Source organism: Bufo gargarizans, chromosome 11 (assembly GCF_014858855.1).
Source record: "Bufo gargarizans isolate SCDJY-AF-19 chromosome 11, ASM1485885v1, whole genome shotgun sequence".
Classification (NCBI taxonomy): domain Eukaryota; kingdom Metazoa; phylum Chordata; class Amphibia; order Anura; family Bufonidae; genus Bufo; species Bufo gargarizans.
Window position 1 is genome coordinate 32388926 of NC_058090.1, and position 27109 is coordinate 32416034.

General features: G+C 49.2%; 1 protein-coding gene across 3 annotated transcripts in view; it reads left to right on the forward strand.

Annotated features, from left to right (window-relative positions):
• The first annotated feature begins 458 nt into the window (after positions 1-458).
• Positions 459-27109, forward strand: part of PPP2R5E (protein phosphatase 2 regulatory subunit B'epsilon) — a 64374-nt gene continuing 37723 nt past the window's right edge. For all 3 annotated transcript variants that reach the window (XM_044272810.1, XM_044272811.1, XM_044272812.1), the window contains exons 1-3: positions 459-853; positions 11140-11303; positions 23719-23915. In XM_044272810.1, coding sequence (XP_044128745.1) covers positions 11147-11303; positions 23719-23915 — 354 coding nt within the window. In that variant the 5' untranslated portion in view covers positions 459-853; positions 11140-11146. The remainder of the gene's footprint in view (positions 854-11139; positions 11304-23718; positions 23916-27109) is intronic.

The window sequence follows — 27109 nt, forward strand, 5'->3', positions numbered from 1 at the left end:
CCTCACACACCTCACAGGTAACTGGGGCCACTTACAGTCCCACATGCACAGAGCAATATCACAGCCACAGCTCCATGGCTACACCATACATTAGTAATCTGGATAACCATGGCAGCACTGTGGCTGCAAGGCACGCTGGTACTTGTAGTCCCCGCACCTTAGGTCCAGGCCTGCCCTCTGCTATGAAGTTTCAGCACTTTCAGTAGTTCCACCCCACCCCAGTGCAGCGAAAACAACACCCCATTCCTGCGCAGCGTTACCCGCCCTTCCCCCTCTTCCATCCGGGCACTTCCCTGCACCGACCAATCCCACGTCCCCTTCACCAGCGCTCTGCACTCTCACCCTAGCTTGCTAGGCTTGGGCCCTCGCCTCTCTGCTGGTGTGGAAGCAGCGCGCCGCAGCCAATCACAAGGCGCCCTCCTTTTTGAACCTGCTCGTTCGTCAGCGCAGGGCGGGGCGGGGCTAAGCGGCCAGGCATGTTAGGTTGTGTTTGTGTTCTGTGTGCCATGGACTCAGCCCAGTGATATTGACAATAGAGAGGAAATTGACAAGAGGGGGGCCCCGTCCTGACCGCCGCCAGCAGCGCTCCGCTCCCTCTGCCCCCCAGGGACAGCCACGGGCCCAGGGAATGTGACTCCCTTTTCTTGTCGGGGATTCTCGCGGTGATTGTGAACGGAAGGAGGATTATCCGGGGCTCGCAGGAACAAGCTGCTGCCGGGGGAAGCGCTGAGGCCTAGACTGCGAGCGAAGCCAGCCACAGGGAAGGACGGGAGGGAGGGAGAAGCCTCTGCCAGCGGCGCCGGTTACCAGGAAACCCCCTGCAAAATCTCTAATCCCTATTAAGAGCTCCAAGGTAATCCACACATTCCTGCTCCGTGTGTCTGAGGGGCCCCTCCCCCTGTGTGGATGGGGGGGGGGGGGGGCTCTAACCTCCGGTGTGTGGATGTGGGGGGGCTCTAACCTCCGGTGTGTGGAGTATACGGATATATCATAGTGTGGATATGGGGGGGATCTAACCTCCGGTGTGTGGAGTATACGGGTATATCATAGTGTGGATGTGGGGGGGATCTAACCTCCGGTCTGTGGAGTATACGGATATATCATAGTGTGGATATGGGGGGATCTAACCTCCGGTCTGTGGAGTATACGGATATATCATAGTGTGGATATGTGGGGATCTAACCTCCGGTGTGTGGATGTGGGGGGGCTCTAACCTCCGGTGTGTGGAGTATACGGATATATCATAGTGTGGATATGGGGGGGATCTAACCTCCGGTGTGTGGAGTATACGGGTATATCATAGTGTGGATGTGGGGGGGATCTAACCTCCGGTCTGTGGAGTATACGGATATATCATAGTGTGGATATGGGGGGATCTAACCTCCGGTCTGTGGAGTATACGGATATATCATAGTGTGGATATGTGGGGATCTAACCTCCGGTGTGTGGAGTATACGGATATATCATAGTGTGGATGTGGGGGGATCTAACCTCCGGTCTGTGGAGTATACGGATATATCATAGTGTGGATGTGGGGGGATCTAACCTCCGGTGTGTGGAGTATACGGATATATCATAGTGTGGATATGGGGGGGATCTAACCTCCGGTCTGTGGAGTATACGGATATATCATAGTGTGGATCTGGGGGGATCTAACCTCCGGTCTGTGGAGTATACGGATATATCATAGTGTGGATATGGGGGGATCTAACCTCCGGTGTGTGGAGTATACGGATATATCATAGTGTGGATGTGGGGGGGCTCTAACTTCCAGTTTGTGGAGTATACGGATATATCATAGTGTGGATGTGGGGGGATCTAACCTCCCGGTGTGTGGAGTATACGGATATATCCTAGTGTGGATATGGAGGGATCTAACCTCCGGTGTGTGGAGTATACGGATATATCATAGTGTGGATGTGGGGGGGCTCTAACTTCCAGTTTGTGGAGTATACGGATATATCATAGTGTGGATGTGGGGGGATCTAACCTCCCGGTGTGTGGAGTATACGGATATATCCTAGTGTGGATATGGAGGGATCTAACCTCCGGTCTGTGGAGTATACGGATATATCATGGTGTGGATATGGGGGGGATCTAACCTCCAGTGTGTGGAGTATACGGATATATCATGGTGTGGATATGGGGGGGGGGGATCTAACCTCCGGTGTGGGGAGTATATGGATATATCATACTGTGCAGTGTGGATATGGGGGGGATCTAACCCCCAGTGTGTGGAGTATACGGATATATCATACTGTGCAGTGTGGATATGGGCGGGATCTAACCCCCAGTGTGTGGAGTATACAGATATATACCTGTCCATATACTGTGCAGTGTGGACATATAGATATACTGTGTGTGTGTATGTATGTGTATATATATATATATATCTGACCACCAGGTTACAGAGATGACGTGTATTCTATATCATAGGGTGCTGTGTGCATATGGGGGGGATCTAACCTACAGTAAAGTTATACTGTGCAGTGTGGACCTCCTATGTACTGTATATATGGGGGGGACGAACCTCCAGAGTGTGTATGACTTGCACATACGTTGGTTGCAGCAGTAGTTCTTGCACTTGGCTTATCGCCTCATTAGATGTGCGGAGTCCCATCGCGGTGGCAGATTCTGCGAGCCTAGCATTGGCAGAATACAGGCTGCTGCCTATGGACCTGCATAATCTTAATATTAGAGAGTTGCTTATAATGCAGTTCCTTAAAGGGGTTCTCTGAGACTTGAGTCTGAGGACCTGTCCTTAGGATAGCCCATGAATAGGTGGCAGTCTGAAGACCTGGACCCAGCGCAGGGATCGGGCAGTTAGGAGGGGCTCCAGTGCCAGGTATGGCCTTCGTGGTGCTGATTGGTCTCCCACCAATGAAATACCATCAGTGTTAAGTTTCCGGAGAACCCCTTTAGCACGACATATAGTTCAGTTGTCCTCTGTGTGCACTATGTAGGACAGTGACGGGCAACCCACGACTCTGGGGTCAGACGCTGCCTTTGGTTGCTCGCCCTGGTACCCCCCCGCCCCTCCCGTCCTTCGCCTGTCAATACTTTTAGCACATAATTGTATTCCCCCATGGTCTACCTCTATTCCGCCATTATTCTATTAGAAGTTTGACTACTTGGGGTAGGTGTCTCTCCACAGCCTGACATCGTCCAATCGGTGCTGCCCCTTTTACAAGGGGAATAATAACACCCAGCTCTCTACTTATTCATATGTTTATAGTAGGAATACTAGAGAAACGGCACCATTATTTACATAAGAATACTCCCTGAATTATTACTCCATGGGGAATGCAAGCAGATACTGGAACAGACATGTCCGCAGAGGGGAGAGCTCCTCTTTAAGCCAAGGGGTGGTCTAACAGGTAGAGTTGCTCCCCTAGCACGCTCACTAGACTTTCCGTATCCCCCATAGAATAAAATGGGGAGTGAGCACCTATGGGTGGCCTCTTTGCAGTCAGGGACCTAAAGTGTGCAGTGTGGCCCTTGGAAGGTATAAAAGGCCACCCCTGATGCTGCGGTAGAATGGCCGCTGCGGGCGATGGTTATTTTGGCTGGGTGCTATGCGCCCCTTCTCAGTTTTTTTCCTCCATTACTCTCACCCGATGGCTCGGGGAAGCCTGTCCTCCTGCATACCTCGCATAGATGCATGGCAAGCCGCGCAAACTGCAATTACAGGAAAATCGTGTTCCTGCTTCATCACCTGGAAATGCCACTGAATGAATGAATGGCCTTGTGGAACAGGCCGGAAGGGGTTAAGGAAGAACGCTGCACCTGCGTCTTAAAGAGGCCTCAAAAATTGATAAGGCAGGTAATGGGAAGAGCTTCTGTGTACGGTGCTCCCGACCCCCTTGTATGCCGTGTCCCTGTAGGGGGGGCTCAGACTCCCACCTGATGGATTATTGGTGAAGGGTGCAGCGGCAGCAGTTACGCCCGGGCCCTGGCACTTGAGGAGACCCGAAGGCACCTGCATTATGACTGGCGCAGGGTAGGTGGGGTCCAGGAGCTTCATGTTACGCGTGTTTCATTGCTGCGGCGCGCGCTACTTTTGTGTGCGATACTATAGGATTAAAGGGTTTGGGAATTACTTCTGACCGTAGTAGTGACTGAGCCGTAATTTAAAGGGTTTCAAATAACCCGATCCAGGAAGCGGATCCACTTCATATCTGTCACCCGCGCCTATGGTTTTGGGCTTTCTATTGAGGTCTGAACATTCTTATTGCTGGGCCACTGCAAAAGTGCATTTGGCTACTGACGCGTTTCGGGTAGGTTCGCAGAGTCTTTTTTTTGGAGGCGGTTTTTGAGGCAGCTTTCTGTGCGATTCCACACCAGAACCGCTTGTGGTTTTTGGTGCAGATTTGATGCGGTTTTGCCACAGATCTTCCGCTGCATTTCAAAAGGGTAAAAATCCGTACAAAAGAACCGCACAAATAATCGTCACAGCTGCAGATTTCTAAACCCGCACGGATAGGGGATAAAGAAGCAAAGTGAGACTTGTCTGATCGCATACACTCTGCTGGTACTCTCTATTACGCTGTGGATTTTCCGCACGAGAATCCATGCTGGAAAAAACGGCGCGTAATCCGCCTCGTGTGCTGGAAGCCTAAGGCTATGTTCACACGGCTCCAATCTGCTGCAGTAAATGGACCAATTCTCAACTCACATTTTGCGCATTGACTTTGATGCACACACAGGGTAACAAGGTAGAGGATTTTTTCGGTAGCTGATTTAGAAAAAACACTTAAGTGACGGGTTACTTCTCGGAAGCAGAATTGATTGTGGATTTCATGGAAGTCAATGGAAAGCGGAGAAACCTCAACCAAAAACTCATTTAAAAACTTCCTCCAAATTAGAAATCTGCCTCTAAAAACAACCGCAAAAAACCCCCCAAAAACATGAAACTACCCTTTAAAGCAGGTATGCTCAACCTGCGGCCCTCCAGCTGTTGAAAAACTACAATTCCCATCATGCCCTGCTGATAGCTGTAGGCTGTTCGGGCATGCTGGAAGTTGTAGTTTTGCAACACTGGAGGGCCGCAGGTTGAGCATGCCTGCTTTAAAGGGTTACTGAGTTTTGACCAGGGGAGGTCTGAGACCACCATCGATCGCTAAAATAAGAGAATGTGGGATATGCGAATTCATGCTCTCCTCGTTCTAGAGATGGGTGGGGGGGGGTCTCCACTCAGACCTGCAATGATCACAACTTTTGGGAAGTTTCCTTTTGGAAAAGTTTTATGAGAACTTGGAGATGGAGACCCCTAAGTATTGTTCACCTTCGGCTCTCTGGGAAGGCTATGGAGTACGAGAAAACCTTGCACTATAGGGTTGTACCTGCAAAATGGACGTAGAGGATGAATAGTGGACTCCCCCTTGAAGTCTGCCGTCAGGGATAACCAGACCTGACATTCTGAATGTCAACTTAACCCCCAGGGCTGAGGGTCGGGGCAATTATCGGGGATGGGCGTTTGTAGGAACTCTCTCGTTTCCAATAATTACCTGGTGTAAATGGCGTTGTTCCCCTGACGAATGAGCTCCCGGCTTGTTTGTTGGGTGATCGTATCTTTTAGCGCGGCACTTAAGATCACTGCTTGCTGGCGGCACAATGTCCTGTGTAAACAGGGTTCTGCTACCGACACACACTAAATAGGTATGGGGGATTAAGGATCGTAATAGCGATCACTCATTCCAGTACACGTACAAGCAGCTCTCCACCCCTGCTCCAGATCAGGGGAATGTTCAGGTCGTTCCCCATAATTGCCCGGGCATCAACGTGCGAGAAAGGGCCTTTAGGTGTTCACAGCTCAGTTTGGATGGCGCTGCTCGGTTTTGTTGGGCGCCTTTATGGTAAATGGTGTCGGTACACTACTGTGTGCGAGTCCTTAGCCAGGGACACCCATGGGGGGAGGGGGAGTACTTGGGTCTTTTCCATAGAGAGAGATGGAGAGCTGCATCCACAGGCAGCTTCGTATGGGTTGCATTATGTGCTTGAATTATGCCGCAAAACCTCACGCATACAGCTATATTACAGAGTATTGCGGCACAAACCTGTAATACTGGGCCTGTGACACTTTAGGAACTGTACCGTTATATGCAGGCACTCAGTTCCCTTTCCTCAAGTATTCATGTATTACTGAGAAAATATGATGGCCTACTCTGTTACGGTACTGTGCCTCGGGGAGGTATCGCGCACTGGACACAGGACTCCTGAGGTCACAGACCCTGCAGTCAGAGCTCGGGGACCGTACACCGCTCAGCCATAACTGGTGAAGCCGAAGGACGTAGTGTTGGAAGCAGAAAAAATGGGCATGCGTAAGGATCCGGCAAGGGACGACTTACCTCTGCGACTGGGCCAGAGCATCTCCAAAGCAGCAGGTCCTGTGCAGTGTTCCCATTATACATTGGTGGGTACAGCCCAGTCGAGAGTGGTCCAGTGAACTGGCCACGTAGTCGTGGATGCCCGAGGCTCATTGAATGCTATCCCATGTGCAGAGCGAATTGCACAAATGTTAATACTGGTTCTGATGGAAAGGTGTTGATCGCATGGGCGCTGTGTAGCCGCAGAGAGGTCAGACTGCCCAACTGGCAACTGCTGTAAGAGCGTACAATGGGCACGTGAGCATCGTAACAGAGCTGTGGGCAACGGAAGGAGACGGCCTGCTGAGATGAATCGCCTTTTCTCCCACATAATGTGGGTCGCTTGGTGCATATTCATCCTTTACCTGGAGAAGAGATGGCACCAGCATGAAGGAGATAAATTGGCGGAGGAAATGTGGTGGTCTGGGAAATCTTGGGCCCTGTCATCATGTGGCTGTGACGTGTGCCACCTACCTAACCATTGTCCAGAAAGGTATTCCCTTCATGCCAGCGATGTTCTCTAATGGCAGGGGCCTCTTTTTCAGCCACCTGTTCATGCCGCAAAAAGGGAATGAAGGAACACATCAAAGGTCATTGATTTGGTCTCCAAATTCACTAGACCTCAATCTGATCGTCATCCGTAGGGATGTGAAGTCCAATGCACTGAGGCCCACCTTACCACTTGTATATCTGCAGGAAACGTCACAGTGCCACGTCCAAGAGGACTGGTGCCACATGCTTCAGAGGTGTAGTGGAGTCACTCAATGGATCTGCGCTTAGTGGGCGACTTGAATGGGGACCTCTTTTTGGAGGGGCCCCTGCTAGAGGTAGGCGAGGGCAAAGGTCCGGGGACACCTCTGGTATATGCCGTCACTGTCCTAGATGGGCCACCCCCTGTAATAGAGAGCATGTCGCTGCTGGGACACAGGAGAGCTCTTTCTGGTTGAGATGCTCTGGCCGTCCTCTGGATCATTCGTGGAGATGCTTTTCTAAAAGCTGCCCCCCGTCTCAATTGCTGCCCCGGTAAAAACAATTTTATGATTAAAATTCATGGACACCTCCACCGAACCTGCTGGTTTATTCACCAAAAAGTGCGACGTTTCGACCTCCCGGTCTTTCTCTTGAATTGAAGACGGGCGAGTGCTGCAGTTTTATTTTAGATTTATTCTGGATAGTGTTGAGCGAACTTGTGTTTTAAGTTCGGCGTCTAAAGTTCGGGTTATCGAAGTATCCCGTTATGGATTCCGCTACCACGGACCATAACGGAGTTTAGAATCCACAACGGGATACTTCGATAACCTGAACTCGAACTTTAGACGCCGAACTTAAAACACAAGTTTGCTCAACACTAATTCTGGATGATTTGGGGAGGCTACGGACTGGTATCCAACACTGGGCACCACCTCCATAGAGACTTTTTGCTATAGATTCGTAAGTGCCTGCTATTTTTTTTCTTTTTTGAGCAGTCACTGCTGCTGTTTAGTGCCTCCATTTCCCCCGTGTTCTGTAAAGGATATATCTTTAGCTTGTGTTATATGTAAGATAAACAGCAGCGGCGGGAGGTTTACATTGCTGCAGAATACACTATACATTTAGGTAAGTGCACGGTCGCTGCTGACTTACCCGCCTTTTGGTTTGGATTCTTCTGCCTGCGACGTCTCGGGTAAGATACGTAGATTGTGCAGCAGTGCACGGCGTCCATGTCTGAAGTAGTCGTCTAGCCCCATCCAGATACTTCATTTGTCTTTACTGGGATGGGGATTTTCCTGCCCAGGGGTGTTGGTGGCAGAACGTAAGAATAAGAGCAGGTTTGTTAGGCCATATCCGTAGGGTCGATTCACACCATGTTTCTAAGGCTACTTTCACATTAGCGTTCGGGGTGTTCCGCTTGTGAGTTCCATTGGAAGGCTCTCACAAGCGGCCCCGAACGGATCCGTCCAGCCCTAATGCATTCTGAGTGGATGCGGATCCGCTCAGAATGCATCAGTCTGGCAGCGTTTGTCCTCCGCTCAGCAGGCGGACACCCGATCGCTACTTGCAGCGTTCAGGTGTCCGCCTGGCCGTGTGGAGCCAAACGGATCCGTCCAGACTTACAATGTAAGTCAATGGGGACGGATCCGTTTGAAGTTGACACAGTATGGCTCAATCTTCAAACGGATCCGCCCCCCATTGACTTTCAATGTAAAGTTTGGACGGATCCGTCTGAGGCTACTTTCACACTTAGAATTTTTTCTAAACAGTTTTAGGCCTCTTTCACACGGGTGTTTTGGATTTGCTCCGGATGCGTCGCGTGTGCATTGCAGGAAAACCGCGCAAGTAGGCACGCAATTGCAGTCGGTTTTGACTGCGATTGCGTTCCAATGTTCAGTTTTTGCAGGCGCGTGAGAAGAAAACTAAATGTGGTACCCAGACCCTGACCCCAGACTTCTTCACTGAAGGGTTAGGTGTTCTATTCATTTTATTATTTCCCCTTATAACATGGTTATAAAGGAAAATAAGAGCATTCATAATACAGAATGCTTAGTACAATGTGGCTTGAGGGGGTTAAAAAAATAAAGAAAAATGAACTCCCCTCATCCTCTTGATCGCTCAGCCGGCATCGTCTTCTTTCTTTCTTTCTTCTTCTTTCAGGACCTGCAAAAGGACCTTTTGATGATGTAGCGTCAGCGCAGGTCCTGCTGAATGAAGATAGAAATCCCGATCATCTCCTAGCAACCATGAGTGAAAATCGCACTGCATCCGCACTTGCTTGCGATTTTCACGCAGACCCATTCATTTCTATGGGGCCTGCGTTGCGTGAAAAACGCAGAATATAGAACATGCTGCAATTTGTCAGGTCTTTTCTCCTCCTCGTTGGCCGGAATCAGTTGCTCGTAATAATTGCAGAAATGTCCTTTAAATGGAGGCGATCTTAAAGCGTGAGCATCCTGCCTGCTGACGGCCTCCAGTGACCTCATCCCACCGTGGGCAGTCTGGTGACAGGTGTCAGCATGTTGTCGGATCACCTGGGATGAGTACATGACAATCTGCAGCACACGCCAAAAACGGATTTGAATTAATGCCGAAGGCAAAGGAAGTAAAAATATAGTTCAGAGGGCGGGGGAAGGGCTGCCGTCTCTTCATGGGTTTACTCTTCTGCAGCTGTATGTTAAAGGGGTTGTCCAAGATTTTATTTTAAATTTTTTTTTTGATCTTACGTCATCAGTATATAATTGGCGAGATCTGGGACCCCCGCCGATCAGCTGTTAGAGAAGGCAGCGGCATTCTGTGCGCAGCGCTGCCTTCCTGTGGCTTACCAAGCACAGCGCCGTACGTTGTATAGTGGCTGTACTTGGTATTGCAGCTCAGCCCCATTCACTTCTATGAGTTGCTCCTACCCCACGTGATTAATGAATCTGTCGTTAACTCTACGGGGATGTGAGACCGGCTGCACGACTGTGCGCCCCCTTTATTGTACTTGCCTGTGGGGGCGTCAGGAGTCTGATCCCCACCGATAGCGCATTGACAGATCGCCCATCCATAACCTTTTTAGGGTTCCCACATACGATGTGGTCTGGCTGCGAGATCTGCGTGCGGATTACCGCTAATTGCTGGGCCGCACGTAGAGGGGAGCCCCAACAATCGCCAGCAGCAGCGATAAGAAAGTGCCGTGCTGCCTGGGCTGTATTCACACTTGTTGCTGAAATTTCTGAAACTGAAAATGTGATCCATTCATCTGAATGAGGGTGATTCTGCGGCAGGCACATGGGTTTCTGCAAGCATAATGTAATCAGGTTAATTAGAGCTTTGTCTGTTAATGAGCATACAAGTCATCAGATAGGTCGGCAGCAGCTCGCCTGCTTGCTGACAGTTTCCTCACTACAAAGCAACACAAAAGCAAGCTGAAGACGCTAGTTGACCCAGAAAGCTGACATATCTTCCCTTACAATGCTGCTCCCTGTTGTCCTCTTCAGCCGGATGCTGGGCTTGGTATCCAACCCTCCAAATATTGCTTGTAGCTCTATAATGGGAGCCCTTAAAGGGCATCTGTCAGCAGGTTTGTACCTATGACACTGGCTGACCCGTTACATGTGCTCTTGGCAGCTGAAGACGTCTGTGTTGGTCCCATGTTCATATGTGGCCCGCATTGCTGAGAAACATGATTTTTTTTATATATGCAAATGAGCGTCTAGGAGCAACGGGGGCGTTACCATTACACTTAGAGGCTCTGCTCTCTCTGCGATGGGATCAGGCAGTGTAAATGTGTTCATTCCTGTCTGATCCTGTCAATCGATGGAGAGGGTGCAGCAGTTGCAGAGAGAGCAGGGCCTCTAGGTGTAAGGGTAACGCCCCCTCTAGAGGCTCATTTGCATATATTAAAACATTCTTCTCAGCAATGTGGGCACATATGGACATGGGACCAACACAGATGTCTTCAGCGGCCAACAGGTCAGCCAGTTTCATGGGTACAAATCTGCTGACAGATGCCCTTTAATTTAACCCTTCATTGATTTGGCATAGACCTTGTGTACTTAGAAGCTACACTTTTGACTGACTTTGGCCATCTAGTCAAAACTCCAGTATCGGTCATTCTCCTTATTCCCCTTCTGCGGTGTTCACCTGTTGCCATTGCCCTTTTTTCTCTCCTCTGCTTAGTATAGAAAATGTGCAATCTTTAGTTACAAGGAAACTGTCAACAAGCAGGTCGCTTTGTATACTTTTGGGAATGTTAATGAAAGAATATAAATTTGCCATGGCACTGACTGACCCTTCTCTCCGTTGTTTTTGTCTTCAGTAGGGATATGTCCTCAGCACCAACCACTCCTCCATCAGTGGATAAAGTAGACGGATTTTCTCGGAAGTCCGTCAGAAAAGCCAGGCAGAAGAGGTCACAGAGCTCTTCACAGTTTAGGTCTCAGGGCAAGCCTATAGAGTTAACGCCTCTGCCTCTGCTTAAAGGTAAGTGAGCGCGCTACATGTACTGCAACCAAGCGTGTAGCGACCCGTTATACAGTGGTGTCATCGCTTTATGGTGGCGGGGGTCTGGTTCTAACCCCACAGTGGGTTACTGGAGTGCTGCTGCGGATGGTGTGCAGTGCTGTGTCCGCGCCCTGGTCAGTGGGTAGGCACCCGACCTCTGGGACCCCGGCACATATGGCAAAATAACAATGTGCCGCTACTTGATGAGATTCTCCTTTTATTGAATCATCCTTTCCCTAAAATCAGAGGTATTAAAGGGCACCCATCAGCAGGTTTGTACCCATGACGCTGGCTGACCAGTTGGCAGCTGAAGGCATCTGTGTTGGTCCCATGTTCATATGTGCCCGCATTGCTGAGAAAAATGAGGTTTTAATATAGTATCTGATCTGTGGGGTCTGACACCCGGGACCCCCGACGATCAGCTGTTTGAGAAGGCATCGGCGCTCGCTGTATCGCCACGACCTTCTCTTGGATTTTCTAGGCCAGTTCGTCGGTCAGATGACCTAGGATCAGCTCAGCCCCATTGAAGTGAATAAGGCTAGGCTGCTGTACCAGGCACGGGGAAGGCCGTGGCACTCGGTGCCTTCTCAAATAGCTGATCGGCGGGGGTCTCCACCAATCGGATGCTCGTGACCGAACTTGATCATAGGTCATCAGTATTAGTCTTGGAAAACCCATTATTTTACATTCTGTGATGTACTGGCATCAGACAAACCCCTTTTAGGTCCGAGTCTTTCTCTTATGAGTTAGGTCTGTATTTAGGAAAGCTGGGTGACTGCTTTCATGGCTGATAGTTCTGATCCCACCATGAACAGTCCAGTCTGCAGCTCTGCTCTTGCTGTTAACTACCACAGCCCTTAGAGAAACCCGACGGGCTCCGTTACAGCCAGTGGGCTCTTCCAGGACTTGTCTGTATCTCGTCAGGGGAGCTAAGTTGGTTTTCGAGCCGCGTGGAGGCTGTTATCACATCCATATTGTGCAATGTACATTACATATATGTACCATTGTTGGGTTGGGGTGCTCTATTGTATCCATGATTAAAGGGGTTGTGCACCGATTTCCAGACCCCTCAGACTGGCGGGACCCGCTTTGGTTGTCATACTTATCAGATCTCCAACTCGTTCGATCCTTGGCCTCCGCTGCTTGTCTCAATTCCCCTCCATGTAAACTTCTGGTTTGATGCGGCCACAGCGGTAATTTGCTCCCCTTGCGTCACGCGGCCATTTGACATGATGTAAGGGGAGCAGCGGTCTGAAACCGGATGCTTACACGGAGAGACCCGAGACTGAGATCAGGTAAGCATGGTCATCAACGCAGGTCCTGCCATGCCAGTCGGAGGTCTGGAAATTAGTGCCCGACCTCTTTTAAGGCTAATGAGCAGTGTTCACATTTCAGTTGTGTGTGTAATGGGGCTGGTGCTCAGACCCCAGGGTGCGAATTACGGATGGCTCAGTTCCATGGGCATCTGTGTATGACGTATCGGGTTTAATTACATAGGTGGTCATTACATAGTGCGGTAGAAGTGCAGATTTTCCAGTGAGATGATGATCCCTCACTACATCACTTGCCTCGTCCCCTGTAGTTAAAATGGCCTTTCCAAGCTGTTGGGCAATTCCCAATAAAAAAGTTCTCATTCCGGAAAGACTCCAGCAGAAACCAAAACACCCGAGCCGGCTTACCGTACTTTGTAATGACTTCCTCTGTCCCTCGGAGTTCCCTCTCCCGTCATTAGTCACAGTGATTCAGCTTCTTGGACGTGCCGGTGTATGCTTTTCTATACAACTGCTCCCTCTCTGTATATTGGAGGCTGCAGATTTTAAATTTTTCTAGCCAGAAAAAAAAAAACGTAGCATATTGCAGTAGCTGCATAGTGGATGAGATTTGTTAAAAAACGGTGTATCCTGTGGGGGGGTCTTACCACTGGGACCCCCACCGATTACGTGAACAGGGGCCCCGTACCGCCTGCAGCCCCTGAAATAAACGAGGCAACTGGTTGCACCTGCGTGTAGCCGCTCAAATAATTTCAATGGGAATTCCGTAGATAGCAGAGTACGGCGCTCGCCTGTCTCCGTAATTCCCGTAGAAATGAATGCAGCGGCCGCATGCATGCCCAACCGGCCACTGTGTTTCAGGAGGCTGCAGAGGGTATGGGGCCCCTATTATTGTGATTGGTGGGGGCCTATCACTTCTGAATTTAATAGTTACCCCCTATCCTGTGGATAGGGGGATAACTTAATGTATCTCGACTTCCCCTTTAAGGGTTTTGTGCAGCCGCAGCCAGGCAGAAGCCTAGATGTCACATAATAAGCCTACAAGCGACGCGTGCCACTGACCACATGATGTCGTGCAGACCAATAGGATCGCTCTGCCTTCTTAATTATAGCACACGGTTTAATTATTCCTAATTGGGGCGTCCATTGGAGCTGACCTATATCCATAATCGTCTCTGGTAATGAAGTTGTGAACGTTTGATGTGCGCCCTTTAATAATGCGTCTGCTCTGCGTGCAGAAACGAGTTCAAGGCTCTTCTGGACGGGGCAGAGATGGGGCTCGGGGGGGCCACCTGCGCCTCTCTGTAGCTGTAGGTGCTACTGCTCACAATCACGGACTGTACGAACCAGGACTTACTCTACAGCAGGGATCAGCAACAAGCCGCTGTGCAAATACAACTCCCATCATGCACACTTTCTTGGCTGCTCTTATAACTCCCATAGAAGTGAAAGGAGGATTATGAGAGTTGTAGTTTCAGAACAGCCGGAGTGCCGGAGGTCGCTGATCCCTGCTCTAGAGAACCTGTCCCGTGTCGCACGTTTCTACCGATTTTTGAAAGCAGGCTGTGTAATGCTCAGTTTCCCCTGCGGAGGCGCTGCAGGGAAATGGAACAGTTGTTGCACGGTTTTCCCAGCTGATTTCTGTAGATTGCAGCAGAGGGACATTTTGCCATCAATTCATTGTCAAGCAAACTTTTTTAACAAGTAGTGTTTTTCGAAAGCGGAGAACCCCTTTAAGGCCATAGATGTTCACAGAATTTTACAAACGGTAGGAGTAATAGTCCTTTCTTCTGCCCTGGAACGTGTCTCGACAATTAATGGAAATTGGTACCTGATCCTAAAGTTTATTGGCTCCTACATTTATTTAAAGAGCCTCTGTCAGCATGATCAACCCTTTTAAACCAGGCATATTGCCGGGTAGGGTTGATCATGCTGGCTAAAATGATACCTTTTTAGGGTTCATAGTAGCAGATTTTATATGTATGCAAATTACCTATTTGGAGCACCAAGGGTCTGGCCTTTAGTGCTAGAAGCCCTGCTAGCTCAGTGCCTCTGTGCTTTCTGCACTCCCCCTCCTCCTCATGTAGCCCACTGCAGAGTCGAGGCGGCTCAGTGACTCTGCGCCTGCGCAGTGGATCAGATTCCGAGCTCTTCCGATCCACTATGCAGGAGCAGAGTCCCTGGAGCACCTCCTCCTATGGCTCTATGCCGTGCCATTGCTATATTATTCCTGCCAGAAGTTTATGAATGAATTGCCAGCAGTTTGCAACGAAGATCCAGCTGGGTGTTACCAGTCTGACATTATATATTCAACGCTGCCAGTGTCAGACTGTGCAGGGACACCCCCCCCAACTGGTAACAAACACCCATCTGGACCTTCCTTGCAACCTAATAGTAGTAATTAATTCATAATGTCTAGTAGTAATAATGGAGGAACGGCACATCATAGTCATAAGAAGAGATGCTCCAGAATTTTTACATGGGGAAACGCCCCCTTTATGTTGTCCATATGCCCTAATGTCCTGGACTGAGGTTATCTTTTCAGGACAAGCCCCTTTAGGCTTCAGGGACTTTGGTGAATTTTCCTGTCACCAGCCTGTGAAAGAAATGACCAGCTGTGGATTAAAGGGTTAGAAAAAGATGGCTGCTTTCTTCCAAAAACAGCCCCACCCTTGTCCATGGGTTGCGTCTGGTATTGCAGGCTCGGATCCAATGGAGTCAGTGAAGCAGAGATGCAATACCAGGCACGACCTGTGGAGAGGGATGGTGCTGTTTTTCACAATCTGCACTGCAGGCCAATATACGTGCAGATTTCTGTAAGTGTCCAATCCTTTTATATTGTGGGGAAAGCGAGCCGCTTCCTCTCAGCGTTCAGGATGTATGCACACTCGGCCAGGCTGAGCATGCATGTGGAAGGGGGATTCCGGAGAGAAAGCTATAGGCCGGGTGGGCATTCAGCCGGTGTCTGCGTCATGTGCGTGGCCAGCATTGCTTACCTTCCAGACATCTTAATGCTTTATTCTTCACTTATGTCAGGAAGACGTCCGCTGTGGCCAATTACGTGACGGACATTGCCGTCCTTCACTGTTTGTATTGTCCCTCTTTTGTTCCTGTTGGAACTGTATGACTAAATTGACAACTGGGTGCCACCGTTGCAAGGGGAATAGGAGTTCCCAGTTGTCTTTGTGCTTTCACATTTCCAGGAGGTATAACAGAGGAACAGTACAAGGCAGAGCACTATATGACGGGGGCGTTACCATTACACCTAGAGGCTCTGCTCTCTCTGCAACTGCTGCACCCTCTGCACTTTGACAGTGTAATCATCATCGCACCTGGTCCTGTCAAAGTGCGGGGTGTGTGACAGTTGCAGAGAGAGCAGAGCTTCTAGGTGTAACGGCAACGCCCCCGTTGCTCCTAGAGACTAATTTGCATATTAAAACTTCATTTTTGTCAGAAATGCGGGCACATATGGACATGGGACCAACACAGATGCCTTCAGCTGCCAACAGGTCAGCCAGTGTCATGGGTACAAATCTGCTGACAGATGCCCTTTAAAGGGAACCTGTCACCGGGATTTGGGGTATAGAGCTGAGGACATGGGTTGCTAGATGGCCATTGGCCACTAGCACATCCGCAATACCCAGTCCCCATAGCTCTGTGTGCTTTTATTGTGTAAAAAAAAAACCGATTTGATACATATGCAAATTAACATAAGAGTCCTCTCTTACTTGTGTGACCAGAGAAGAGTCATATTTTCAAGCTCTGACTCATCTCAGGGTTAATTTGCATATGTATCAAATCTGCCTTTATACACAATAAAAGCACACAGAGCTATGGGGACTGGGTATTGCGGATGTGCTAGTGGCCATCTAGCAACCCATGTCCTCAGCTCTATAACCAAAATCCCGGTGACAGGTTCCCTTTAAGAAAATGCGTCATGCACACGGAGGGATCTGCGGTTTGCGGACCACAAAATGCGTGCGATTTGTGTGCATGAAGCTTTATTCCTAGAAGTTACTAGATTCTGCAGATTTCTGCCGCCGAGGAGGTGGTCTCCCTTAGACGGTGACATCACACAGATCAGTGCGTCTTCAGGAAGTCGACTCCCTTCCCTGCAGCTCAGCCCGTGACCGGGACTTGTGCACTGACGCCTTCTTTTTGGATTGCGCTCCCGGCGATCCCCCTGAATTGTGTGAGATACGGCCCAGCCAGTGATCCCGCCTTATATAATTCACTGTCTTCCATGTGGTCGGAGGCCTCTGTGGACACAGTCAGTGACTGATTAAGAAGAAGCAGAACCTGTTTCTTGGAATTAACCGTATAATGTAATAGTTGTGCGCAGCGTAACGCCTTGTGCAAAGCAGCGTAACCATGACCTTAGAGCCCAGAAGACTAAACAAGCGCCAAGTGTTACCTGGTGATTGTACAGTAGGTACTGGGAGCTGCCGACTTACCGGCACTGCCTGACTCTCTCCCTTCTGGAATTGCTGTAGTTCATTCATGCAGCTTTGAGAATGGGCCGAGCTGTCGCCTCTCCTGACACAGTTCTTGGGCATTTGTTCTTATGATTGTATGCTGTGCCGTTCCTCTCTTATTCCTACTACCAGGCTATAAATACAGGCACAAGTGTGGCCCCTGTCCGGTCAGTGCTGCAGTTTTTAGGCTGTGCAGTCTCACATCAACAGCAACTTGTAATACCCATATGTACCTTTATACCTAAACTTCTAGCAGGAATAATAGAGGAAAAACACAACATAGCGTCATAAGATGCTCCAGAACGGTTATTGCATGGAGAGTGCATTTAATGACTAAAATGGACATTTCAGGAGAGGCATCGGGTCTAGTAAATGATATTCTCCATCTTTTGATAGTTCTGGAGCACCTGCACCATGAGTTGCAGTTCTGCGTGGTACTGTTCCTCAGTTATTCCTTCTAAAATGACAAGTGGATGTTACCAGTTTGAGGTGTGTCCCTGCACATGTTCACACTATCCAATCAGTGCAAACTCGCAGACTGTGTAGGGCGAGGATCAGCAACCTCCGGCACTCCAGCTGCCTTGAAACTACAACTCCCAGCATGCACACTTTCCAGGCTGCTCTTATAACTCCCATGGAAGTCGAAGGAGGATTCTAGGAGTTTGTTTCAGAACGGCTGGAGAGACGGAGGTTGCTGATCCATGGTGTGGGGATTCCTCGTTCGCTAAACTATTCATACATTTATATTAGGAATAACAGAGGAACAGCGCAACACAGAGTCTTTAAAAAAAACTACTGGAATTATTTAATGGGAAACACAGGTTTCTACTAAAATGGGCGACCGTTCTTCAGTGTCGCAGCCCCGCTAGGGACAGGAGCGGGTATTCCGGCTTGCAGGGAAGCATTCAGTTGGGTGGCACATAATAGCTTGGCCCAAGTCCGCCAGCATGGTGCAGTTCCCTGGCTAATAGTTGGGGGTCCCGTTCCCCTGTATGATCTCCATAGGACCAGGGTAAACCCATTTCAAGTGAACATTAGTGTCCTGCACATTCAGCCGCCATCGCTCAGTTTCCGTCTTGTTAGTCGCTCCCTCGGCGCTCTGCATTGTTATCGGTTACTAAGGATCGATGCTTTACACCTCCTCAACCTGCCGTATGTGTGCGAGCGAGGAGGGAACTCCAGCCGGGCGCCTGCACAGCATCATTGAACATGACAGCCGGCTCCTCCATTCATTCTCCTAAACAGCTGCAGGTAATGCGTGTCTGACAGCTTTCCAGTAACGCAGACGTTTCGGGGGGGTTTCTGTGCGGCTTGTTTTGTCTGCCGCGTGCGTCGTCGGGCAGGTGGCAATCGTTTTCACCTCCGGCGCGGTCTGTACTACTGTTTTCAATTGTATACCCGCGAACCTGTGTGCCCAATAGCCTTCAGCTTTCCAGCTCCGTGGCCTCCTGTATACAGCATGTTATATAGACGTTATGGCGGGAGACGCTGCCTTGTCAGCGCAGTGCGATTGGCTGGCGATTATTTCTTCCAGCTTGAGTGATAAATGGGATAAAAAGTCACTCCTCTGTATGAATGTGAATTGCGTGCAAGGATCGGGAGGGCAGAGGGAATGGAAGGTGGGAGCTGTGGGCAACATAAGCTAGTCAGGTGCCCTCACCTATATGAAACCGTATCACGCACCTATCTCCAGAACGGGGCCCCCGATGTGAAGAAGAGCACGCTCTGCTATTTTTTGGAACTCCCATAGCGGTGAATGTAGAGTGCACCGAGCCTGCACGCGTGGAGTGCCTCTGTGACCCGCACCCATCTGCCATCAATGTCTGAGATGGGAATTCCCCTTTAAGGCCCTGTTGAACGGTTTGAGGACCAGGGCAATTCTTGGGATTGAGCAATCTTGGGATTTCATCATTGCCTCGTATTAGGGTGCCGCCAATCACGTTTTTCGTTTGGTTGCAGTAGCGATCGTTCGTCCCCATTGAGAGAAAACAATTTCTGCATGTAAATGCAGCTACCATGGCAATTATCAGGAATGTTTTGTTTGTTCCTAATAATTGCCTGTGTAAATGGTCCTTTACGCTAGGTTCACATTTATGCTAAGGAATCCGGCAGCCTGTCCAGGCGTAAATGTCGTCTCCTCTGCCGGACAGAAACCGCAGCATACATCGCTTATTCATCCAGCTGAAAGCTGATATTTATGCTGGAAACCAGTCGGATCTCATTGTAGGCAGTGGTGATCCGGCGGTGCCCGGCCATGTCATGGTGAACTCCGACAGACTGTACTGTGAACATGGCCTCAGACACTGAGGTGACACCACCGCAGCTTCAAGACAACCGTAGGATTATGCAAAAACTTAAAGGGGTATTCCCATCTCAGACATTGGGGGGGCATAATGCTGGGATATGCCCCCAATGTCTGATAGGTGCGGGACCCGCACCTTTGCTTAGAACTGATCTGGCAAAGCCCCAGACGGCGCGCTGTGCATGTGCTGCTACCCTCCAATTCATTGCTAGGAGTGCGCCGAAAATAGTCAGCCCCGTAGAAGTGAATGAAACGGGTTTGGTTTTGCTTCCTATTCGTTTGAATGGGACTTCTGAAAATTGCTATTTACAGTGCTCCCATAGGAATGAATGGAGCCCCCCCCCCGGACTTTGTGGGCTCCATTATAAGCATTGGTACAGGTCGCTACTGACATGCCCCCAATGTCTGAGATGGCAGTAACCCTTTAAAGGGCATCCGTCAGAATATTTGTACCTATGGGGACGTTGCTGTTACACCTAGAGGCTGTTCTCTATGTGCAACTGCCGCACCTTCTCCAGGCAGTGAAAGCATCTAAGTGTCTGGTCCTGTCAATCTAAGTGCAGAGTGTACAGCAGTTGCAGAGAGAGCAGAGCCTCTAGGTGTAATGGCGACACCCCCGTTGCTCCTAGAGACTCATTTGCATATATTAAAACTTTATTTTACTCAGCAATGCGGGCACATATGAACATGGAACCAACTCGGATGCCTTCAGCTGCCAAGCGCACATGTAACAGGTCAGCCAGTGTCATAGGTACAAAACTGCTGACAGATGCCCTTTTAAGTCCAAAAGATAAAGGTGTGTGTGGGATAATTTATTTTTTATTTATATTTTAGGCTTCATGCATTCAGTATGGCGGTATCCTCCCTGCTGTAGTGCAGATGAGCGCGGCCGGTCGGCCTGTCTTCGGCTCGGCTCAGGATGTGTCACTGACTCGCTTCCTTCCTTGTAGTGTTTTTCTTCATCCCTGACCAGCCATGGTTATAAATGCAGATCCTACTGAAGTAATTTGGAGTCTGCCTTATTCTGATGCCGCCATGGCGGTCTGCAGAATTGTTGGCGGTTTCTTCCAAGCAGCAGCTACCAGTTAATAGTTTGGCAGAAAGTGCTCGGGCGCAGGAATTAAAGGCCGTGTCCGTCTTTCCAAATGTGAAGCCGCTATGGGTTATACATCTTGTACCGCTTCTGTCCTGCCCTATGCGTCTCCATGGTTACAGACTACAAGCACAGCCTGTGTGTAGTCTGATATTGGATATAACGGAGGGTGGCCGTGCATGCAGTCGGCCACCAGAAGAGCGTTTGCTCTACTATCGGCTGATCGAGGAGGGATTTTTCACAGATCAGTGATTGGAAAAGATCATTCGGCTCTTGGGTACTGCTGCTGAGCTGCAAGAGCGGCCACTACAGTGTACAGCGCTGTGGATCCGCAGCGGCCGCAACGGCATATGTCAGACCCCTGATATGATATTGGTGACCCATCCTACGCATAGCTCATCGATATGTTCTTTGGCCCCTGAATAGGGCATTGTTGTGCCGGTGTCTCCCTAGTCCTGGAGGGATTTCTGCTTCCCTGCACACGCTAAACGCCCCCCCCCGCCGGCGGGTATTGATAGGCTTTCCGAGTTGCTAAGTAATTATGTGCAACAAGAATGGGCCTGCAGTGTGGGAGCCATGATACTGTCATTTATTAACCAAGGCTGGTAACCGGATCTGTGTATTACTGATCGCTCACACGGCCCCTGTGGAGATCATCTAATAAATCATTTATCCGCCGTAGTACGATACTTATCAGAGCGGCTGCATAGAGCCAGCCAGACCGCAGCACCGTATCTTATACAGGCCAGAGGTGTGCGCCACCATTAGGGCTGTCGCCTGACCACGAATCGCTGTGTAGCGGTGCAGCCATGGAAATGAATGGGGTCACCTGCAAGCTGCTGCGACCTCAGAATTGGAAACCCAAAAAAAAATCCAACCATGGTTGATTTATTTTATTTTAATTTTTAGCAATTCTGGGGTCATGCTCACATTCTGCTACACTGTGATCTTTAGTCACATGACAGGTGTCACCGCTAAGATCACCCTGTAGCCCCAGCCTTTAAGGGGTTCTCTCACCTTCAGTCAATGTCATTTATCATGTAGAGAAAGTGAATACCAGACACTTACTAATGTATTGTGATTGTCCATATTGCCTCCTTTGCTGGCTGGATTCTTTTTTTTCCATGGCATTATACACTGCTCGTTTCCATGGTTACAGCCACCCTGCAATCCATTAGTGGTGGTCGTGTTTGCACACCATATAGGAAAAAGTGCTGACCTCTCGGGTGGCCTGGACTGTGGTAGTGCACATAGGATAGTGCTTTTTCATATAGTGTATAAGCACGACCACCACTGCTGGATTGCGGGGTGGTCGTAGCCATGGAAACGAGCAGTGTATAATGTGATGGAAAAATGACTCAAGCCAGGCAAAGGAGGCAATATGGACAATCACAATACATTAGTAAGTGCCTTGTATTAAATTTCTCTACTGTATAAATGCCATTTGCTGAAGGTAGAGAACCCCTTTTAGGCTCCATTCACATGTCCGCAACGTGTTTTGCAGATCTGCAAAACACGGACAGCGGCAATGTGCGTTCCGCATTTTGCGCACCAGCACATTGCCAGGCACTAATAGAATATGCCTGTTGTTGTCCGCAATTGCGGACAAGAATAGGACATGTTCTATTTTTTTGTGGACCCGCAAGTGCGCATCCGCAATTCCGTGTCCGGGCAGCACATCGTGCTGCCCCATAGAAATGAATGTGTGAATGGAGCCTAAGGGCTGTGTCCACCTTCACTGCCTTTCCAAATAAATCTAAGATGAAAGGTAAAATAAGTTTGTAATTGGGATTAATTAAATTGTTCCCATAGTAAATAATGCATCTCCGTGGTATCGGGTGGCAGCCATACTGTGTGCGGTGTAATCCTGACGCCACGCAGTCTTAAACTTTGTTCAGTTTGGCTAACGCCCATCTGATGGGTCGCCCAGGAGTAGAGGACAGATGGAAGGTAATATGACTGCAGGATCAGACGACGCGGTTTGTAGTCTGTTACTATGGAGACGCATCGTCATGCGCATAGGAGCTGTAGCGGCAAGAGGGTGGGACGGTTTTAATGTACTGTGTTTAGTACTATTGCAGCGTTGCTTCAGCTTCTATTATATATGCCTTGAGCAATTGTTTTCGAAGGTGGATAATGGATACGATGCGTCTAGCTGACAATAGTGTAGTAACCGCATCTTCATCATAAGTTCAAGGCGATTACGGTATATGAGGTGCTGACTGTGTGGGAACATGCCTTGTTGACCAGAGGACGGCTTAGCGCACAGTTTTTCAAGTTTATTCATGCATTTCCAGGAGGAGTAACAGAGTTTTATGCAGAGTTCTAAGAAAAAGAATGCAAATAGTTAATGAAACAGAAGAGAGTAGACGCTGGGGCGAATACTGCATGTATCCTCCGGACAGGCCATCGGCATCAGCGGCAGGGGCAATATTCCAATTCCTGATATTTCGCGAATATTCGTCATATATTAGAGAATTCGTGATCTCCAGTGATTATTTTCTTGATTGTGAAAATCGTCAATCGGAAAATTTGCGATTAAAAAAAATCTGGCACCCCCGACGATCAGCTACTTGAGGAGGTGGGCCACGGCTTCCTTGTAGCTTGCCGAGCACAGTGCCGTACATCGTATAGTGGCTGTACTTGGTATTGCAGTCCATTCACTTGAATGGGGCTGAGCCGCACCTAGGTCACGTGACCGACGAACGTGGCGTCACTGGCCTAAGAGGCTGCAGCGCTCACCGGGGCAATGCGGCCTCTTCAAACGGTTGATCGCCGAGGGTGCTGGCAGTCGGACCCCCACCGATCTGATATCGATGACCTATCCTTAGGACAGGCCATCGATTATCAAAATCTCAGAAACCCGGTTAAAGAGGTTATCCCACAGGATAGATGATGTTGGATCACTGACTTCTGGGACCCCCGGAGGACGGAGGGTCCTGGAGTCACTTCTTTGAAAGGATCAGTCATGTGCGTGTTATTCCTCCGCTCCATTCACTTCTATGGGATGAAATTCATAGTGATCCAGCATTTATCTCCTGCCCTGTGGATACTTAATGGGATAACCCCATTACAGGGCATCTGTCAGCAATGCGGGCACATATGAACATGGGACCAACACCGATGCCTTCAGCTGCCAAGCGCACATGTAACAGGTCAGCCGGTGTCATAGGTACAGAACTGCTGACAGATGCCCTTTCAGGATTCCTTTGTGATGGTGTACCGGTCTAATGCTGTGTGTTTTACCTTTCAGACGTCACAACCACAGAGCAGCCCGAACTGTTCCTCAAGAAACTTCAGCAGTGCTGTGTCATATTTGATTTCATGGATACACTGTCTGATCTTAAAATGAAGGAATACAAGCGGTCTACTCTGAACGAGCTGGTTGACTACATCACGATAAGCAGAGGCTGCCTCACAGAACAGACGTATCCTGAAGCAGTAAGAATGGTGAGTCCTAACACTGTACCGCCCCTGCCCATATGCCCTAAGCTCAGGACCTCCTCCTAGCAGCCAGGACGGACGGCCATTCATCTGGCTGGCTGGCCACGGCTTCCCCGAGCAGAGTCTGCTGTTTGCCAAGAGCCAGACTTGATAGGTCGCTTTGAAAGTTGTTGTGTATGGAGAGGCAAGCCCTTAGGCCTCTTTCACACGAGCGTGGCGGTTGGCTCCAGATGCGTTCAGTGAAACTTGCACCATTTTGCAAGCAATTTCAGTCAGTGTTGTCTGCGATTGCATTAAATTTTTTCCGCGCGGGTGCAATCAGTTTTGGGGTGTCTTTCACGCACGTGATAAAAAACTGAATGTGTACAAACACCATCTCCTAGCAACCATCAGTGAAAAAAACCTTACACCCGCACTTGCTTCCGGGTGCAATGCGTTTTTCACTGAAGCCCCATTCGCCTGTATGGGGCCAGGGCTGCATGAAAAATGCAGAATATAGAGCATGCTGCGTTTTTCACACAACGCAGAACTGATGCGGGAAAAAAAAACCGCTCATGTACACAGACCCATTGAAATGAATGGGTTAGGATTCACACGAGCGGAAAACTCGCTCGTGTGAAAGGGGCCTTAGGCTTCAGGCTACATCATGTCCATTTTGGAAATTGCCATAAACTATTTATCCAGTGCCAGCATATTCCCTAACACTTTCCAGCTCGGGGAAGCTGTAAACCTATAAATTGACAGTATAGTAAAAACAGAAAGTAAATGGCAGACAAAAGCAGGTCGGCCGCCTGCCTGTCCGAGGGCGAATTCACGTGCGCCTGACAGAAATGTCAAAACTAAAATCCATACATCTGAATGGGGTTGTTTCTGCAGCGTGCGCGTGGATTTCTGCAGCATCCTACAGGAGCGCGGGGGCTGGACTAATAGAAGGAATATGTACGGAATGTAGTGAAGACCACTGTCCAGCTCCTGAGACCCTCTGCAAACATTTGCAGCCTTTTTCCTTGTAGTGGCCAGTGCTGATGTGGTGTGGTGTGACCTGGCGGCTATTTGACTCCTGCTCTGCCTTATCACAGGAGTCAGGTAGCTATATGCTATAACCTGGCACCCAACCGGTGGACGTTTTTGGGAGTTCCTCGTGTCCTCCCCTAGCCCATGCCCATGGACCCAGCCTTTCTCTTCTGCGGCGGGCATATTCAGTTGGTACCTGGTAACTATTGTAATCGATGCCGGGGGGTGCAGGGGTTTGTAGCCGGCTATTAACCTATAGCGCTGTGCTACCAGCTTAATGAGCGGTTTTCCGCTTAACCCTTTCCTGCCTTGCACGCGTTTTGTGTAATAGGGGACGTGCTCCCCTCCCAGGGCGTCCTGTCTTCTGAGACGGTTTGTTTGACGTGAGATCTGTTTTATTGCTTGGATGTCTGGTTAATTGTAGCAGTGATTAATCTGCGCACACAGACCTCCATCATGTAAATCTAGCACTGGAGTATCTATTGCCTCCAGTTTTGTGTGTCTACCCTAGAGACTACGCAGAGCCTTCTAGCATGCTCCTGTCCAGACCTGGCGAGGCTGTGTCACACCGTTCCACTGTCCGTGCAGGGTGTATAGAGTTGTTCATCCTGTTCCTCCTGGTTCCTGGGCAGAATTGTTGTGAAGACGGACATGTACCAGTGAGGAGCGGCAAGTCCAGCATGTGCCCTGCCTGTGCTCTCATCTCTATGGGGACTGCTGGAGATAGTCGAGTGCTGCCCTCTATCTCTGCCTGTCCCATAGAGATGAATGAATGGCAGTGCACATGCCAGACTTGCCACTTCAGTTGTTTCAGGGGTCACCGTCAGACCCCCACCAGTCTAGTAGTCATCTCCTTTCCTGTGCATAGGAGGTAACTTATTATAAGTGGAATACCCCTTTAATATATTTTATCCAGTATTTGTAACTGTGGTGGAGACTAAGATGAATGGGGATTTAAAAGGTCGCTTGGCATTAAAGGGGTTGTCCGGGACTTTAATACTGATGACCTCTCCTCAGGATAGGTCATCAGTATCTGATCGGTGGGGGTCCGACACCCAGGAGAAGGCCCCAGCGCTCACAGTAGCACCGCTGTATTCTTGCAACTTAGGCTATTTTCACACTAGCGTTTCTATTTTCCCGTATTGAGATCCGTCATAGGGTCTCGATACCGGAAAAAAAACTCTTCCGTTTTTCCCCCATTCATTGTCAATAGGGACAAAATGTAACTGAACAGAACGGAGTTCTCCAAAGTGCATTCCCTTCCGTTTGGTTGCGTTCTCGTACCGGAGAGCAGCATGCTGCAGTTTGTTTTCCGTCCTGGGATGCGGAGCAAGACGAATCCGTTTTCTCTTGACACAATAGAAAACGGATCCGTCCCCCATTGACTTTCAATAGTGTTCAAGACGGATCCATCTTGGCTATGTTAGAGATAATACAACCGGATCCGTTCTGAACGGATGCAGACGGTTGTATTAGGGTAAAAATTGATCCAGTATTTATTTATTTTTTTGCATTTTTAAAGATGCACAGACCAGAAAACCATGATGCGTTTTGCCGGAACACTTAATGCCGGATCCGGCACTAATACATTTCAATAGAAATTAATGCCGGATCCGGATTCCGGCATGTGTTCAGTATTTTTGGACGGAGAGAAAACTGCAGCAAACTGTAGGTATTTTCTCCGGCCCAAAAACGTAAGAGGGACTGAACTGATGCATCATGAACGGATTGCTCTCCATTCAGAATGCATTAGGATAAAACTGATCATTTTTTTTTTTTCCGATATTGAGCCCCTAGGACGGAACTCAATGCCGGAAAAGAAAAACGCTAGTGTGAAAGTACTCTTATCAGTAACGGTAGCGTTTTTGCTGAATCCTTGCTGAACGCTAGTGTGAAGGTAGCCTTAGCCTAAGCCATGTGATGTCACGTTCATCAGTCACGTGGCCTAGTGAATGGGGCTGAGGGCGATGCCAAGCACAGCCGCTATATAATGTACGGCACTGTGCTTGGTGAGCAGGGAGAAGGCAGCGGCACTCAAACAGCTGATCAGCGGGGGTTGCGGGTGTTGGACCCCCACCGATCAGATACTGGAAAATGAGAATAATCTCGGAAAATGCCTTTAAAGGGAAAACAATTTCTGGCCTATAAGTAATGCTGTTGTGCACTCAAACATGCTTTAAAACATA